General features: G+C 40.8%; 1 protein-coding gene across 1 annotated transcript in view; it reads right to left on the bottom strand.

The window, feature by feature from the left end:
• Positions 1 to 1,139: 1,139 nt before the first annotated feature.
• LOC134647790 (zinc finger protein chinmo) overlaps positions 1,140 to 18,381 on the bottom strand; it is a 60,369-nt gene continuing 43,127 nt past the window's right edge. The window contains exons 3-7 of the mRNA XM_063502111.1: positions 11,046 to 11,269; positions 6,980 to 7,296; positions 6,018 to 6,229; positions 4,043 to 4,234; positions 1,140 to 1,462 (exon numbers count right to left, since the gene is read on the bottom strand). Of these exons, the coding sequence (XP_063358181.1) occupies positions 1,236 to 1,462; positions 4,043 to 4,234; positions 6,018 to 6,229; positions 6,980 to 7,296; positions 11,046 to 11,269 (1,172 nt within the window). The 3' untranslated portion in view covers positions 1,140 to 1,235. The remainder of the gene's footprint in view (positions 1,463 to 4,042; positions 4,235 to 6,017; positions 6,230 to 6,979; positions 7,297 to 11,045; positions 11,270 to 18,381) is intronic.

Below are 18,381 nucleotides of genomic sequence, written 5' to 3'. Positions count from 1 at the left end.
CAGAGGAAAGTTACTTCTCAAGTATAGAGCGAGCCGCGGGTCCACACAACATATATAATACAATGACCCGAAACCCACCCCTAAATTATCATTAAATAATAAAAAAAAACCTCAAGTGGTTGCACTGAAATGACTAGGATTATTAAAGGTATGTAAGTGGCCTTCACCTAAATGCACTACGACAAAAGAGAAAAAAACACTTCAAAACGGAATGTTAAAATCGATACCATCCCCTTGAAACATATAATTATTTTGGTCTCAATAGTAACACCCGTGCAGCGAGCCGGCGGCGGCGATGTAACAACGCAGCTAAGTTTGCTAATATTTCTATGCGTCGAAGTAATTAAAATAGATTTAATTTCTTATTATTATCAAGTTCGGTAAAAACTGGCATAATTTAATCGTTATAAACGGACTCCTTCCATTTAAAAACAATCAAATTAGGCAGAATGGTCGCGGAGTAGGTCGGTTTGAGAATTGTTACAAGGCAACCCGCTCGGATCGAAAGAACGACAGAAACTATGGGCTGTAAACACATTCATGCATCTCTCACGTGCATTATTTTAAAAACACCATTTTATTTCTTTACCTAACTACTTACGTTCCTATCGGCAAATTGTACTTCGTACAAACTAAAACCGTTCAAGTTCACTGTACAGTACAAAACTGCTAAAAATCTACAGCTCTATAACCCTTAGAGAGGACAATGTGGCAAAACTAGAAGCGGAAAATAAATGCCCGTCTATTATCGTATCACAGATGCGTTACAGAAACTTAACCCGGCGGACTACAATTAAAATATTACCTATCAGTAACTCCATGTATAAAAATGCTCAGTAAACGGTGTAGAAAATAAAATTGTAGATATTTTGCCACATCGAACCTAAACGCGCGTCTCAACCTAGGCCAAGGCGTCACACAATATTCTCCTATTATTTACATACACTTAGCCTATGACCATCAGTCTCAACATCATTTCTAAGATCCCCGACCGGACCGTCCGGCCACCGGGCGACCGGACCGTCCGGCCACCGGGCGGCCGGACCGGCCGAGGAGAGGTAACTCCGTCCACAGTCGACCGGACACATTCGAAGGTCCCGACCGGGAGGCGCCGGCGCCGACCGTCCCGGCCCTTAAGTAACAATTATCGCGCGATTAAAATTAACCTTAAGATCAATTTTTGAGGTAGATTACCGGTTACAATAATATGCTTCGACGAGGTATATCGGAGGGGCCTACTGCGCGTGGTTGGGCAGCGGGCCGGCGGCCCCGGCCGCGTGCAGGCCGGCCTGGTGGCGGTGCTCGCGCGCGATGTGGCGGCGCACGGTGTTGTTGCGCGTGAAGGTGCGCGAGCAGTGCGGGCACGGCACGCGGATGCCCTGGTGCCGCTGCCGGATGTGCGCGCGCAGGTTCGTCTCGTACCCGTACAGCCGCTCGCAGTACGGACACTTTAGCTTCTTGCCTGCAATTGAGAGGATCACGTCAGTGCGAGCCGCTCACTTGTAAATAGTAGCTTATGTGCGTAAATACTAAAATATATTTTTCACCTCAGCAGCTCGAACAAGGGTACTTTGCTACTTAAAAACAGTGAGCAAAATCGCATTTTGCTCACTGAGTGAGACAAAATGAGCAAAATGCGATTTTGCTCACTGTTTTTAAGTAGCAAAGTAGCAAATTTTAATTTTAATTTTAAAAGTACCCTTGTTCGAGCTGCTGAGGTGAAAACTTAATTGTTGGTATATCTTAAGAAAACATGAGGGAATAGAGGTAAGTGATGAAGAAGGAATACATTTTTCGGGTTCTCTAATATGTTCTCACTGCTGAGGTGAAAAGTTTTGTGAACTACACGAGATCAAAGTTATTTACATCTCGTGCGCTTTTGAGTCCCTTACTACGCTCAAGATTCTAAATTAGTATAGAATCTTTCGCTTGCACGGGACTCAAAATAAGCACTCGAAGAAATATCAAACTTTGATCTCTTGTTGTACAAATAACTATTGCGGTCCGCCTCGCGGGACGCAGAAAAATCTTGAAACCGGAAACCATGTTCTAATGAAATATAAAATTCAAATGCGACACGGTTGCCGATGCGTACGGCCTTGACCGAGCATTTGAACACAGTATTTTTGCCCATTGAATATGAATTATTTATTATATGATACCTACTGTAAATATGACAATTTAATATGAAGGAAGATTATAGATACTCTTATATTTCATTCATACCTTTCGATTGTTAATTACGAAATATATGAAACGACATTGAACATTTACTGTTAATTAACTAATTTATAAAATAGAAAATTGTATATCTAGAGTTACTGTTAAACAGCGGCTATGTAGATAATATCAAATTGAGTTTTAGGTAATGGCCGGCTAACCCTTTTCCCATTGACTTGGGATCGCAGCATTCCTTTTTCCTCCATACCTCTCTGGCGTTCATCTTATTATTCACATGCTTTCTTTTCATAACATCTATCACACAGCCCATCCACCTTTACCTTGGTTTTCCTTTCCTCTTAAGCTTTGGATTCCTCCGAAAACGGTGCCGTCATATGACGGCCGTCATATAGCGGCAGCAAAAGACGGCCGTCTTTACGGTGGCGACATGTGGAAAGTACCACGGCGTCATAACACACCGTCATCCACCAAGGTCAAAGCGGCAAATTTGAAAAATGTAGGCGCGATGGGATAACGTCCCATAGAAAATTTGAATTTCGCGCCTTTTCCTACTGACAAGATTTGCTTGATCATCTATAATTTACTTGGAGGATGAAATATCATCAGAAGAGGAAAATAATCGTAGTACGGAATCATTTATTCAAATCTCGTGTCATTTATTCAAAATGGCGTCACCGCTACCTAATAAAACGTTCACGAAACTATCGACACCGTCATGACGGCCGTCATCTTACGTTACGTTGACAATCAACGTAACGTAACGCCGTCTAGGAAACCGCGCCATCTTGTTTACATAGACAACGTTCTAGTGACGTCAGTCAACGCTATATAGCGGCCGTAATATGACGGCACCGTTTTCGGAGGAATCCAAAGCTTTAGGCTGCGAACTGGACGCTAGCGGCGCGCGGCGCAGCAAACGGGAATTCAAGGCTATTCATACATTGTGCTCGCCCAAATGTATTGCCGGCTGTACACTCTCGGCGAGACATCCCGAGACAGACCGAGCACGAGAGTGTACATGATGCTCTCGCTTTGTCTCGCCCGCTCGGGTCTCGCCTCGGTGCGTCTCGGTCGCGTGTCGGTTTTTTGCGGCCGAGTCAAAGGGTCACGTTCGCTCTCGCGAGGCAAACGAGATCAAGCATGTACATTCTCGTTCATTTAGTAATTAATTGTAGTAGCTAACAGCACAAAGAGCAACGGCAGCAGCAGTTTCTAGGTCCATCGTAGACGATATCCGCTGTTTAAATGACGCAACGAGAATGTACATGGTGTGCTCTCGTCGAGGACTTCTCCCCCTAGACTCTCGGCGAGAGGTCTCGGCCGAGAGTGTGCAGCCGGTATATGAATGAACGGCCTGGATTCGCTTGCGTCCAGTCCGCGGCCTTACATCCCTCCTCCACATTCATTTCTATACCCTTCGCGTCACACTCCGTCACTGCAATGTATGTCCAGACCAGGGATGTTGCGAACATCCGCATCCGCATCCGCAACCGCGGAACTTCCGCATTATTTTCAACATCCGCATCCGCATCCGCATCCGCATAAAATTGATGCGGCGCTTATGCGGATGCGGATGTCGAACAAGTCGGTACAGGAACGTCTTTACGGCGGCGTAAGTGCTAGGTAATTTCGTCATTACCTATAACGAAATCGTCTAGATCCAGAAAAGTCGGACAAGTTAAGTACTGTTTATTAAATATAACGCACCTATATTCTTGCTAAGTACCTAATCTTGACATCCGCATCCGCATCCGCGGATGTGAGCCTTTAAATATCCGCATCCGCATCCGCGGATGTCAAAAAATCAGCATCCGCAACATCCCTGGTCCAGACTTAGCTGTCTGACGTAATAAGTACTCACCGTCAGGGGTGGCTATGCCGCCGGATTTGCTCGTGATCATCTTCGTGGGCCACGTCATGTCGGCGGCGGGCTTGGGCACGGGCGAGGTGGCGAGCGGCTTGTCGTGGTAGTTGGGCGGCATGGTCGCGGCCGGCGGCGACGCGTTGTTATATCCGCTAGTGTGGTAGTCGTTCTCGTTCTTAACCCGTAAATCTGAAACGTAACAGTAATGATTAACCGAGGGTTGCAACCAACCGTTTGTCACCGTAAGGCCCTGGTCTCCTATAAACGCCATCGGCCGCTTACAGCGTCTGCGTCACGATGCTTACTATAGAGATGTACTGTTGTGGTCTGTTTTAGACGTCGACGTCAGCGTCTTTTTTGTTCAAAAACGTTGACGCTGACGCCAGACGCCGCGTACAGCATAAAATAGGAGACCAGGGCCTTAGGAAGTTAGTAGTTAGTGGAAGACCGCTTCTCTATACAACTGGCGGTCTAGCATGAGTTGTGTTCTAGATGTATGGAGTAGCGCGCGAGAACGCAACTTATGCTAAACCGCCTGTAGTAGCCATTTTCTTCCTTGGATATTGACATTATGGAAAATATTTTTACACAGTTTATTGTACATTAACCATAATTCAAATTATCAAAAAATCTTGTCTTGAAACTTTACATTGACGGCTAATAATTTTAAGCGATGCTGTTTCTTAACATAACAATACAGTCATATTATATTTAAGCAAATATTGAGAGACGATATAATACTTTGAGAAGAGTTCATATTTTGATCAGTTGGCTAATTTTAAGTATTGTAGGTATACGTTTTTGTGACTGATTTTTAGGTAAGTTTAGTTTCTTATATTATATTTTTATTTCATGTTTGTTTGCTACCATTCATTTTATTTCTAGATTTAACTTTAGACTTAACTTTATAATATGTTCAGTTTGAGTTTTACTATGGAAAAAGTGGTCGATGAAAACTTTTTATACTTGTTTGTTCATAGCAAGTTCATAGTAATATATTTTGACGAGTGAAGTAACAATCAATTATGATCGAATTACGAAGATCTATGTAACAACTTACAAAAATAAGTATTTAATAATGTTACTATAAAAGCAGAGAGATATTGATGCGGTTAAGGACGTTAAAGTTACACATGACGCAGTTTTAAAATTCCGTCGTCCGTTACCAGTTTCAGATTCAGATTTTATTCATAAAACATAGTATTTTACATGTCGAAGTAGGTATAAATCTGTTATGTATCAGAGTTTGAATAAAAAGAGGATATGAAGAAATTGTGTGTGAACCGAATGTTTTTTCTGGCCCCAGTTTATGGCTTCATGTCTTCTGCCATTCCTTATTATGTGTGCTCTGAAAATTGTTTGACATGATACTAACGGCCACTTTCTATCACCGCACCGCTCGCCGTCGGCAGGGTGTTTATCCTCAACCCTAGGACCTAAATGGTCGCGCACTGTGCGGTTTAAATGGAACTCCCTGCCGCCGACGCTCCGGCTGTGGACCGAGATCCCTGCCGAGGTTTTCCCGAGGGGTTACAGCTTGGGGTTCTCAAAAAACAGGTTTTAAAAGGGTCGGCAATGCGCATGTTTTTATTGAGTAATTTGATTTGATTGTTAATGTTTAATTTTAGTTTTACTTAAGTTTTCCCTTATTTTTGTACATTGTGTCCATTACTGAGTGCCGCCTAGTCCATCCACTGGGCCTTACTGAAAATCAGCGTCGCGGAGTGTGCCATGTGGCTCATACCGTGACACCTAGCTGAGTGAGGACCATTTAGCGCAACCTCTCATTTTGTGTTCTCTTTTGTTAGTTTTTAAGGTCTCATTGGTAAGGTAAGGTCATATTGTGTTAATATTAAATACTATTTTTTTTCTTTCTTTCTTTCTAACATCTCTGGAGTTGCTGGCGTTACGGTGACTGCTAACCATCAGGCGGGCCGTATGCTAGTACCAAAAGAAAAGTGTCAATGTATACCTTCAGCCCCCTGGTCTGTGTCCCGCCGCTCCATGAGTTCGTCGGTACGCTCGTAGCCATTGTTCTTGGCGGTGTTGAGCTGCGCGCCGTCCGGCGGCTCGTCGTAGCGCGCGCCGCCCGCACCCGCACCCGCGCCCGCGCCCGCGCCCGGCGACGAGCGCGTGTCCGGCTCCTCGGCCACGCTGCCGCAGTGCGACGATGAGGAACTTTGTCTGAAAACAGTTGACGCTCAATATTACTACATATACAGTTGGACCATAGCTCCCGATGACAACCAACCCAACAAACAATTAGGCGACACTAGAAAATACTATTATATATTACACACGGTTGCTGCGTCGCCAGTTCCTTTCTTTGAACTTGGCTGGACACGCTGCCGCGTGTCTAGATAAAGTTGACAGTATCTCCGCAAATCCAAGCATGTGCGAGTCTTTGACAGAAAATGCGTAAAAAGGAAGATTACTAAGAATATATTTCTTAAAAGTACCTATTGAAAAATATTTAAATCAGCGTTATCTGAAAATCTACGATAAATAGTCAAGACCTAGCCGTTGTGAAGATCGTAAGTGTAAGGCCTGAGTGGACGCTCGAGTTGGGCGTGCAGCGTGGCGTCGCGCTCACAAGTGATTTGAGCAGCATGCACTAAGGCCGCTCCTATATTACGCTTGCATATGTTTAACATGCACGCCGCACGCCCCGCCCCGCTGCACGCCCAACATGAGCGTCCACTCAGGCCTTACACTAAGTGTAAGACGAACGCTCCGCTTCGAGCGTCCACTCAGGCCTTACACTAGACGCGGGAATGAACATATTTAACTAGAATTGGGCCAAGCTAGCATCAAATGCCATCATAAACGGCCAATTTCTATAAAAACACAACGTTTATTGTGGCAATTTACCCACACTCCACATTTTATGAAGACGATGCTGAATTAGCTTAGACGAACTCCATGTAAATTTACCTATAATTCCTAGCATGTGGACTCTGAGACGGCGATGCTTTAGGCGGCGCGGGTCTTCGATGCGGCGTCGGGTGTAGGGGAACGTGCGCGGGCGGCGCGTAGCGTCCCATCCCCGCGCCCCCGCCATGGATCGGCAGCCCGTAGCCCGGGATTATGGGCGCAAACGACGTGTGCGTCTGCTGCGCTTCAGACCCGTCACAGTTGCCCGTGTTGGACACTGGGCTCGTCTTTATGCGAGTCTGGTGGCGTTCTGTGGATTGTTGCGTCTGCTGTTTTACCCATGCGTCCTGTGACATCTCCATTGAGAGGCCTTTGACCTGAAAGTGTTTGACGGAGATTGTTATTTAAGGTTTCTTTCTGGAATTAAAGAAGTTCTGTAATACAAGCAAGCGTTCGTATGGGCATATAAGTATCATGCTTCGTGCAAAATTGGAAATGTTCCAGTATTAAGGGTCACCTGACAAGTCTGAAGTGTAGCTTTATTTATTAATGCTACATAATATACTTTTCTCAGAGTCCTAGATTGGATTATGTGTCCCCTGGATTAGATTGTGTTGAGCGCATCTGCGGAGCGTTTGCGAAAAACCGTTTGCATTGCTAATGGTAACTCAGACTGTTTACAAAGCCGTGTCGGGGAATGTTAGCTTCAATGTCTGAGTTGGCATTTGCACAATGGGAAAAAAACTGGTATTTGGGAAGTTTGAACGTTCAATATTGATTTACTTGTCGGATTTTAAAGCAAGTTTTAATTGACAATTTGAAATGCAAAATTTGCTGATCTATGTAAATAATCTTAGTAGGTACTTGTTTTCGGTCTATGCACAGAGTTTAATCACTTCTTAACAGAAATATTTTATGAATAGACACCAGTCATCAATATAAGAAATTACACTATTATAAAAATGCCACTCAAGTCACACGTTATATAATTATGTAAGAGTCATCATCAACATCATGTAAGCCAGATCAATCAAGAGTTATCGGTGCTGTGCGGCCTCTAGCAGAAACTTCTTAATTGACCTATACCTAGGTTATATCTAGTCTTAAAAAATAATACATTTCCCTTGTATACGAACTCCGGCAAGCTCGTGCGTATCGTCTGTCTCAAAAATACACGCGCAGCCGAAAGTCATCTAATAATTTATGCATCTCCTAACATTCACCACAGTTAAAGCTCCTTTCCCAAGTCAGTTCAGATTATACAGTATACACTTTATACAGGCCTACCAACGCTTTTTGATACCATTCTACTAACCTGTTCGTTCTTTTGGGAAAACTGGAAAGACGACGACTGACGTGGATCTCTCTTGTACATGAATTTCCCCCAAGGATCGCCACAGTTAAAACCCCTCTTCCGAAGACAACTGCGGTTTTCACCAAGTTATTCCAGAATTTAAACTGTCGTGAGACACACTAACATAGCTAATTTTATGGTTTAACTCACGTGTTTTTAGTCACTCGCGCGACAAGTTTTGAAAAGGAGACCTATAGGCGGTATACCGCTACCACCAGTTTTGACATTGCCATATTCGCTCACGTCTACGTAACTTACTTTCTATGCATCTCGCTCGTACTCGCATATTAGGGGCCCGATTCGGATTTTGAACTAGATGTCTATTAGACATCACCAAGATACGATAACGATATTTTTAAGATCAAGCCTGTCATATTTGACATTTCTGCGATTCTGTAAATACTCTTGAACGATTTCCACAAGATATTATTACGATATTTTAACGTAAACGTGACATTTGTTGCCCGAATAGAGCTGCAAAAGAGAACTAGTTGAAATCTAAACTAGAACGTATCGTATCTAGTACATAATATATCGTATCCAGTGCCGGATTAAGGTATTTTGGTGCCCTAAGCATTTATAGACCATGGTGGCCCCTCTCCCTAGGGTCATCAAGATTACCTACATTGAATTTTCTTGGTAAATTGAGTGACGGTCATTTTCAATCCGTCACATCATTTTATCACGGAAATTGACAGTGCTGCAGCAGTAACTTTGCAACAGGAATGCTGCTGCAGTCGCCATCCGAATGTCACCCCTTTAAAAAGTTGGCTGCACTACATAGTATAAAACAAAATAGCTTCCCGCTGTCGGTCTGTCCCAGTATGTATGCTTAATAGATCTTTAAAACTACGCAACGGATTTTGATGGAGGGAGACAAGAGTTTATGTATATTTGTTAACAGAGATGTGACTTATTTGAAATACTTGTATTTAAAATGCAAATACAAAATGCAAAATACCTATTTTGTATTTTGTATTTAAATACCTTTTGAAGAAAACTATTTTGTATTTTATTTGAAATAGTTTTTGAGACCTATTTTCTATTTTCAAAATACAAAATACTTTATAGTAGGTAATGTTGGTAGGAGTTACAATCTCTTCTGATGTTACAATCCTGGCAACTCTCTCATTCTTTTAACATGGAACTGTTGAATCTGTTTAGTAACGTCGCTCATCATTAAAAAAGTGGAATCTTGAGTGTTGCGAGGGTTTCAAGGTACGAGAGGAGAACAAACTTTTCTGCCCTGATGAAACACAAACGAGACGTTTTCATCACACTAACGAGAGGCATTATACTAGCTGTAAAACATTACAAATCTAAATTAATGCTTTTAAAAATTGTTCGTTATAAACCATCATCCATCCATCCTTCCGGTTAATATGAGCAAACAACTAGAAATTTGCACTTTAGATAGAGGACTGATTGACACACTGTTTTCAAAGAATAAAGAGAGTCTTTTCAATTCGGATATTCTGAGTAATACCTACTTTTTAATTCAGACTAGGTATTCACTATTCGGAGTACCTTTTATCGCAAAGTATTTGTATTTTTAAAAAGTATTTTGAAAATACCTATTTCGTATTTTGTATTTTAAATACAAATTCAAAAACTATTTTGTATTTTGCATTTGAAATAGTATATCAAGAAAGTATTTGTATTTTGTATTTAAATACTTTTTATAAAGTATTTTTCACATCTCTGTTTGTTAACTCATGCGGGTCGCTAGTAACCTTTAAAATGATATTGAAATCGCGAGCGTAGCGAGCGCGAAATTTTTTCGACAGAAAAAACACAATTCGACAGACAATTGTACATTTTTACTGGACGAGGCCGAAGGCCTAGCTCCGCATAAGGCTGGACGTCCCGCCGAGCGTCCGACCGCGGCACGTTATCATACTTACAACCAATAGTGAAGTGTGAGCTAGGCAGAAAGCCCAGCTGCTAGAGAGGAAAGCTTGGATTTGGATCAAGCCCAAGTGTAATTGAGGCAGAAAATCGACATTGGCGTGAGGTGGAAGGCCTCGCATAAGACATAACGCCGAACTACAAAAGAGTGGCTTGAAAACGAATCTATAATCTATGTAATCACGACTCTCCTAGTGCTCGCTCTTTGGCATCACTCGAAAGCGCGACTTGACAGGATGCTTTTAGTTTTCGGCTTCGGCGGGGCCCCTTATAACACTTTGACAATTAGGTCGCAGGATCGCAGCTATGCAGTACCTATGCAGCAACTTGGCCTGGCCGACAAATCTGGCGTACAAGAGAGCAAAATTCGCTATATAATCGGTAATCTATGTCGAAAGAATCGGCTGGCCGCAAGCCCGACGGCAAAATTTTTTGGCCATGAGCTTGAGGGCTTCCGTGTATGGTCAAATCAAATGCCTACGATGAAGACGTTCTTACGTGCTCTCACTCTCTTACTCCTACGACCCTTCGTTATTAGATGGATACTTCTAAACGTACAAAGTTTCATATTGTAGGTACATACTCCACTAAGACTGCAATGCTAATGCAGCCTGTGCGTTTTTTTGCCTACGTTTTTGGTGCCCCCCTAGACGTGGTGCCCTAAGCACGTGCTTGTTTTGCTTATTGGTTAATCCGGCACTGATCGTATCGTTCTCTAGGCCAGAACGGATCTTGATTTCCGAATACCGCGGTAGTGCAAGATTTCAGGCTCTCCGAAACATGTGGCGCGTGACTATACACGTGAATTACACCGTAAAATTAGCTTCCTGACCAAATCCCTACCGACGTTACGCTTGTACCAACCTGTAAGTTCTCCCCACTTTTAAGGAAGCTGGAGAGCGCATCCTGACTGACGTGGACCTCGCCCTTGTACATGAACTCCAGCAAAGCCTGCATGTTGTCCGCCGTTGTGGCCTCGAGGATGACGTAGCAGGCCCCCGCATGGCTGGGCGGTGCCGTGTCGAACAGTTCTTGGAAATGCTTGCTGCACGCCGCTAGGATTACTTTGTGAGCCTTGAACTGGCGACCTGGAATGATAAAAACATCTTATATAGATACGCTTACTTAAAGAGACATTTTAATGAGGGCTAGCGTTTTTTTTGCTCACCAGTTGGCGCCACTGTTGATGGTGGTCCAGAAAAACAAATCTCAAAACTCTTCTATGCTTATTTGTATAAAATAAATACGTTTTAATATACCTACACAAAGGTATTTTAACGTCTATGCAGTTTTTTCAACCTGTTTAATTTTGCATATGTTTTAGTTGGCACATATTTTAAACCACTAACATTTACTGAGCTTTATCTATTTTTTACCATGATTATAATCAAAAATGGGTAAAGATTTACCACAATTATGAATAAGTAGCAAAAAAGCGATAAATAAGCTCGAAACCCCCAAAACTTCTATGCATTTGACATTTTGATAGATTTCCAACTACACTAGCGCCCCTAGCGACGAAATTACACGCGGTAGCCCTCATTGTAAAGGTATACGAAAAGACGTACAATGTTTCTTCAGACTCCCTTGAGTAATAACAAAATAATTAGTCTTGTTTTGTTTTTAATGAAGAGAAAACAAGGCGTAGATTTCTCGTTAAATATAATCTCAGTGGATCCTAAAGTAAGATTTAAATATTCCTTTTACGTAAATCAATCTTCATCGAAAATCACCTAAAATAAGTTTTGATATTCGCATGGGATTATCACAAAAAATCCTTATTTGCAATTTGAAGAAGACTCAACGCCATTGAGACCTGAGTTCCCTTTAGTACGTACCTAATCATATAAACGGCCTATGACGAGTATGACGGCAACTCATGACTATCATCAATAAATTTATTGCTCGTACGTTTAAGGACTGAACGACGCCTATTCAGTTGGAAATGTGCAAGTTAAAAATAAAATATTAACATATTCATTGTGGAATTTTCTAAGGTTCTGAACACTAAAGATGTACATTTTCGATTATTATCCATTGGAGCGTGCGATGTCCTTAATCCAAACCGCTTCCTACTCAAATATTCAAATTTTATGATCTCCATGATAATTATTCACCGATCTAACGACGACCCAAAGAATTAACTCGTATCATCATTATTATAGTATCATATTAATTTCACTTGTAATATATTGAAACATATTGTTAATAAATAAGTAATAAATATTTGGGTACAATCTTACACAGATCGATTTAGCCCCAAACTAAGCAGTAGGCGACGATACTTAAATAGATAAATACATAAGCAGGTACTTAAATGCCCTTACCAGGATTCGAACCCGGGACCATCGGCTTCGTAGGCAGGGTACCCAGCCGGGTCGTCAAATTTATGTTTAACACATGTACATTTTTAACGGACTCAAAACATATGAATACATTATTTGTTCACAAAAATATGCGGTGTTAAAAAAAGTAATCGCTAACTTACAATACAACTGTGACATATACTCCAACAAAGAGAAATCAAATGAAGGTTAAAGTTTATTCATAGGAAAGTTAAATATACTATACACTAATAAAAGAAATGGCTTCTACTTAATTATAGTAGCCGTAGTATGTCTATTATAAGTACTACATTGTCGTAATATTGAACTACACATCTCGGATGCGCGTAGGTACTACGTAGGTAGTAAAAGTAAGGTGGTCCGCGCATTCTGCGAATACTCAATGAAGATCCCAGCTATATTATGTCGTTTATATGAGGTATATGATACTGGATCGACGCTTTGTTATGATCTTTTAATGGGTAAACAACGTGTGCGACTTTGCTTTCTAGTGCATTCAGGCTTTGTAGAATATTTCCTTGTACTCGTATAGTATCTAGGTATAATGTAGACTAAATATGATCCTTGAGGCCGATCTTATCATACAATCGTGCTCTCCGTTTTAAGCCTGGCCCAACTAACGGCGCAAGTTTTGGTCACATGTCTCTAGTCTGTTCGGAAAGAGAAGAGTCGTGGAATGTATTGGGCCCCATACATTCCATGACTCATCTCTTTCCGCACAGTCTCTACCTATATTTTTTTGCGACTTTGACAAGGGCCCGACTTTCACAATACCTGTTTAATTTTCTGAACAATGTCAAGTTAGGGTGTAAGCTGACTGAAGGCAGTGACGTGTTAGATTTAACACGTAAGTAACATAGTAAGAATTGTTTTACAATGCATTTGCAATCGAATCGTAATCATCATTATTCCTTGTTTCATTTTGTTGTTTACTGATTCCGTTTTGTTGAGTGTAAAAGTACTAAATAATAAATAATGAATAGTGGAGATACACATATTACATAAAGTACAAAGTTTTTACTACAACCTTCAGGAAGCATTTTCAATTTGACCATACAATTTGACAATGATGACCATAAAATGAAATGATCGTAAGTATAATTTTGACGTTGATGATATTATTACCTAAATAAATGTGTTTGTTATTTTTACTAACCTGCGAGTACTATGACAAACTCTCAAGGTAACACATAAAATCATGGTGCGCATCAAATTTAAATGTATGTATCTTCTATTCATACATCAGGTTTCCTTGAATTTTACTTTTCAGAGGTACCTACTGTCTCCTCTTGTATCGATTACTAGATAAGACATATGGCAATGCACTAATTAAGAATAAAGCGAGATTCTAGATCAGAATAATATATCATTGAATATATGTAAATACATATATTAAATTTTATAGTAGTCATGACCCAATCGACACTTCTCATTACGTCAATGATGCAGGAGGAAAAAGAGCGGAAACAACATGATGTCACTTTCATCCTAAAACGTCCGATACTAGGTACTAGGTGTAGTTGACGTTACTACGAGTATAAAGTAGGCAATTTTACCCACAGTGCTGTTAATTAAAACCTGTTATATTTAGTAAAGGTATCTTCCTCGTTGATAACAGCAGGGTTGTGTTCCCACGCCTTATGCAGAGAAACCAGATGCTCAGATGTACTAATATAAGTTTGAGCTCCAATCACGCACAGTTACTACGGATTTAGAGAACAGTTGGACTGGTTCGTCTGACCCTAGCTCGGTAAGCGATAAGTGTAATAAGCCAGAAGTACATCTGGACGGTGACGTCAGGCGAGTCGCGCGGAACAAAATACGGTTAGCCTTGAGCGACTGCGCCAGAACAAACTGCGCTGTGTAGTTATGCCTCTATTAGTGGCGTTGTTTTGATAACGGTGTTAGCGCCCTACACACCCTTAAAGACCACTAGTACCAAAATAATACTGCATTATATACATTGAAATATAATAATTGAATTGAAAATTAATGACCGTGCCCTACAGGGAGAAAGGGGAAGATAAACGCACGTTCTAATTCTCGAAATCTGATCATAATCTACAAACTTATTAAAAATCTTAATTTACCCACTTATGATTCATTTTTAGGGTTCCGTACCCAAAGGGTAAAAACGGGACCCTATTACTAAGACTCCGCTGTCCGTCCGTCCGTCTGTCACCAGGCTGTATCTCGCGAACCGTGATAGCTAGACAGTTGAAATTTTCACAGATGATGTATTTCTGTTGCCGCTATAACAACAAATACTAAAAAAGCGGCCAAGTGCGAGTCGGACTCGCCCATGAAGGGTTCCGTATTTAGGCGATTTATGACGTATTAAAAAAAACTACTTACTAGATCTCGTTCAAACCAATTTTCGGTGGAAGATTACATGGTAATGTACATCATATATTTTTTTTTGTTTTATCATTCTCTTATTTTAGAAGTTACAAGGGGGGGGGGGGCACACATTTTACCACTTTGGAAGTGTCTCTCGCGCAAACTATTCAGTTTAGAAAAAAATGATATTAGAAACCTCAATATCTTTTTTGAAGACCTATCCATAGATACCCCACACGTATGGGTTTGAGTTAAAAAATAATTTTTGAGTTTCAGTTCGAACGTTCGAAGTATGGGGAACCCCAAAAATTTTTTTTTTTCTATTTTTGTGTGAAAATCTTAATGCGGTTCACAGAATACATCTACTTACCAAGTTTCAACAGTATAGTTCTTATAGTTTCGGAGAAAAGTGGCTGTGACATACGGACGGACAGACGGACAGACGGACAGACAGACAGACAGACATGACGAATCTATAAGGGTTCCGTTTTTTGCCATTTGGCTACGGAACCCTAAAAACAGAATAAAATAAAGATTTAAATAGGGCTCCCATACAACAAACCTGATTTTTGACCGAAGTTAAGCAACGTCGGGTACCCTTAGTACTTGGATGGGTGACCGTTTTTTTGCTTGTTTTGCTCTATTTTTTGTTGATGGTGCGGAACCCTCCGTGCGCGAGTCCGACTCGCACTTGGCCGGTTTTTCGACTTGAAAATACCTCGAATTTAAACTGTCGTGTAACAGTAACATACTAAAGTAACATAATAAATCAAATCATTATTACGGTTTAGACTCACGTGTCTTAGTGTCTACGTCACGTGTTTACGTGACTGTTCACGTGTTTCCGTAGTACGCGAAGCACGGCCGTCGTGAACGCTGCTCGTACTGTTCGTGCTTGAGAAAGGAGACCTAGGCTCTCCGAAACATGTCGCGCCAGTGACTAAAAACACTTCTAAGCCGTAATAATAATTTTAATATTGAAAACACCTTGTGTATTGTCCCTTATTAGTATTGTGAAGCAAATCATTCAGCCCCAAATCGCGTATAATAATCGTGAAGTCAGCAGACAGCCTAATCGGCTCCGCTGCGCGGCCGAGCACCGCCTACGGAGTAACTGCGAATATGTACTTCCTCGTTCGGGATCTTTGCTTCGTTCTGCACTCGTCTCATTATTTACCACACCAATGAAATAACAACTCTTAAACCTCGTAATAAGGTTGTATTTCGATAGCGGCGGTTAGGTTTAAGAATTTGTTTATACTATGTATGTTATTTATACGTTTATTTGTTGGTGTCAAAGTCCATTTTCGGCTGATGCTTTTTTTGCGCTAAATTGGACGTAATTGCATATTGAATCGACAAGACGCGCTACGCTGATTTTAGTCATTCATAAATATTTGATTAATGCGCTAAGTATTTAGTATTGTCTTGTTTGACGTAGATGCAGATGCACTAATTAATTAGAATAAAACTGACACCTAACTACGACTATCGTTTCAGTTAACATATTCGTATGTCTTCCTTTTTTAAATAAGCGTACCTACTGTTCGAAATAGTACCTACTACAATGTAGAAAATCTAAAAGAAAGAAAATATTCAAAGATAATGCGCCAATATCACAGTTAAAAGGGTTCCTTACAAAAACCTATGTTTTCAAATTACATTAAAAATTATGGTCCATATCTGACTAAACATAATATAGCTATATGCATTGAAGTTTTATTTTCGTTTATCAGTGTGGAAATAGTTCAGACGGTCGATCTATGCGGTACCTAATCTCGACTCGTATCTGCCGCTTCACCTTCGGGCCCTCTGTGCATCTGATAGCGCTATCACCTACATTTGCCAGCTAGATATCGCCGAATTTGATAATGTGTTAGAAACTGTGCTAGTAAAAATATCATGCAACAATTTTATTGAATTTTGTTTATAAAAATTCTACAAATCACTACATAGTTAGTATAAAACAAAGTCGCTTCCCGCTGTCTGGGCTATAACCGCGAAAATCGAAGTTCGCAAATTGCGGCCATTTTTCTCTTTCACTCTAATTACGCGTTCATTGGAGTAAAGGAGAAAGATCCCCGCAATTTTACGAATTTCGGTTTTCGCGGTAGCCCCTCTGTCCCTAAGTATGCTTATCTTTAAAACTACGCAACGGATTTTGATGCGGGTTTTTTTAATAGATAGAGTGATTCAAGAGGAAGGTTTATGTATAATTTGTTAACCCGTGTAAAGTCGGGCGGGTCGCTAGTCTTGACTTAATTGCTAAGGTGATGACGGTAGCGTAAGTCCGCAGAGTAAGGGCTCATTTAGACGATGCGAGAACTCGCATGCGAGTTTCATTACATTGCGCATTTTGATCGGTCGGTTAAATTGGACGTAACCAACAGTCCGCAATGTAACTAAAATCGCATGCGAGTTCGCGCGCCGTCTAAATCAGCCCTAAGGACGGCAGAGGTACAGAAGCCGTGGAACATCAATTTTGGCGATAAATTTTCCACGTCTTTTTATGTTATAGGAGGCAAATGAGCGGAACACCTGATGGCAAGTAATTACCGTTGCTTATGGACACCTGCAACACCAGAGAGGTTAAAAGTGGGTTACCGTTCTTTAAGATGGGATTGCACCCTTTGCTTTAATTTTTTGTTTTCTTTTTTAACGTTTAAAAACAACTTTAGTTTAGCTTGGTAGGTCTTTCGCGTAACAACTTGTTTACTATAGTTTAAAAAATACAACAGATTTTCTTTGCAGCGTTGTCCAAGGCACTTTTCTCAATGCAATTTATTTCATGCAAATAAAGAATTGATTTTACTTTACTTTAGCTAGGTACATAACCCGTAGAACGACCACCATAGAACAAAATGATGCAAAGCAATTTCACCCATATTGATATGTATAGTAAACACACGACTGATACTAAGTCGCTACGCCCCAAATTGAGTTAGTATCACACGTGTGATACTAGGGCGCTCCACGGGTTAATTCTTAATAAAGCATATTTTATCGGTTTTCTCTTTCCGCGTCTCATGAAACTATTAAGTATAACCGTGCGTATTTGAATAAACTATCTTTTATCTTTATCTTTATCTTTAACAAATACTTACACAGAGTAAATACAAACTCAAAGCATTTTAGCGACATGACCTTATCAGTATACCAAAGTTAAAGAAAGCGAAACTCCCAAACAACACAAAAGTATATCCACAAAAACACTAAATAGGACTTAGAGAGTTTGGTCAGTTATCAATCTTATCACAATATCTCGGAGTTACCCCGGGCTCGAGGAGATCCACTTGGGATAGGCCATGGTACGTTGATAAATGACAGGCTTAACGATAATCCTCCACTTACAGGGTTGTTATGACAATTTATGACGGTAATGTGTCTTCTTTATGAACGATGTATTCTATTTTTAATTAGAACGGTAAAAGTATGATTTTCGTCTGAATTTGATTTTGAGATGTCGGATGTAAGAACCATATGTAGTGAAATAAGATAGGAAGAAAACCAAGAAT

This window comes from Cydia amplana, chromosome 5, assembly GCF_948474715.1.
Source record: "Cydia amplana chromosome 5, ilCydAmpl1.1, whole genome shotgun sequence".
Classification (NCBI taxonomy): Eukaryota; Metazoa; Arthropoda; class Insecta; order Lepidoptera; family Tortricidae; genus Cydia; species Cydia amplana.
The sequence above is the reverse complement of the archived record's forward strand: the minus strand, read 5'-3'. Positions and strand labels throughout refer to the sequence as shown.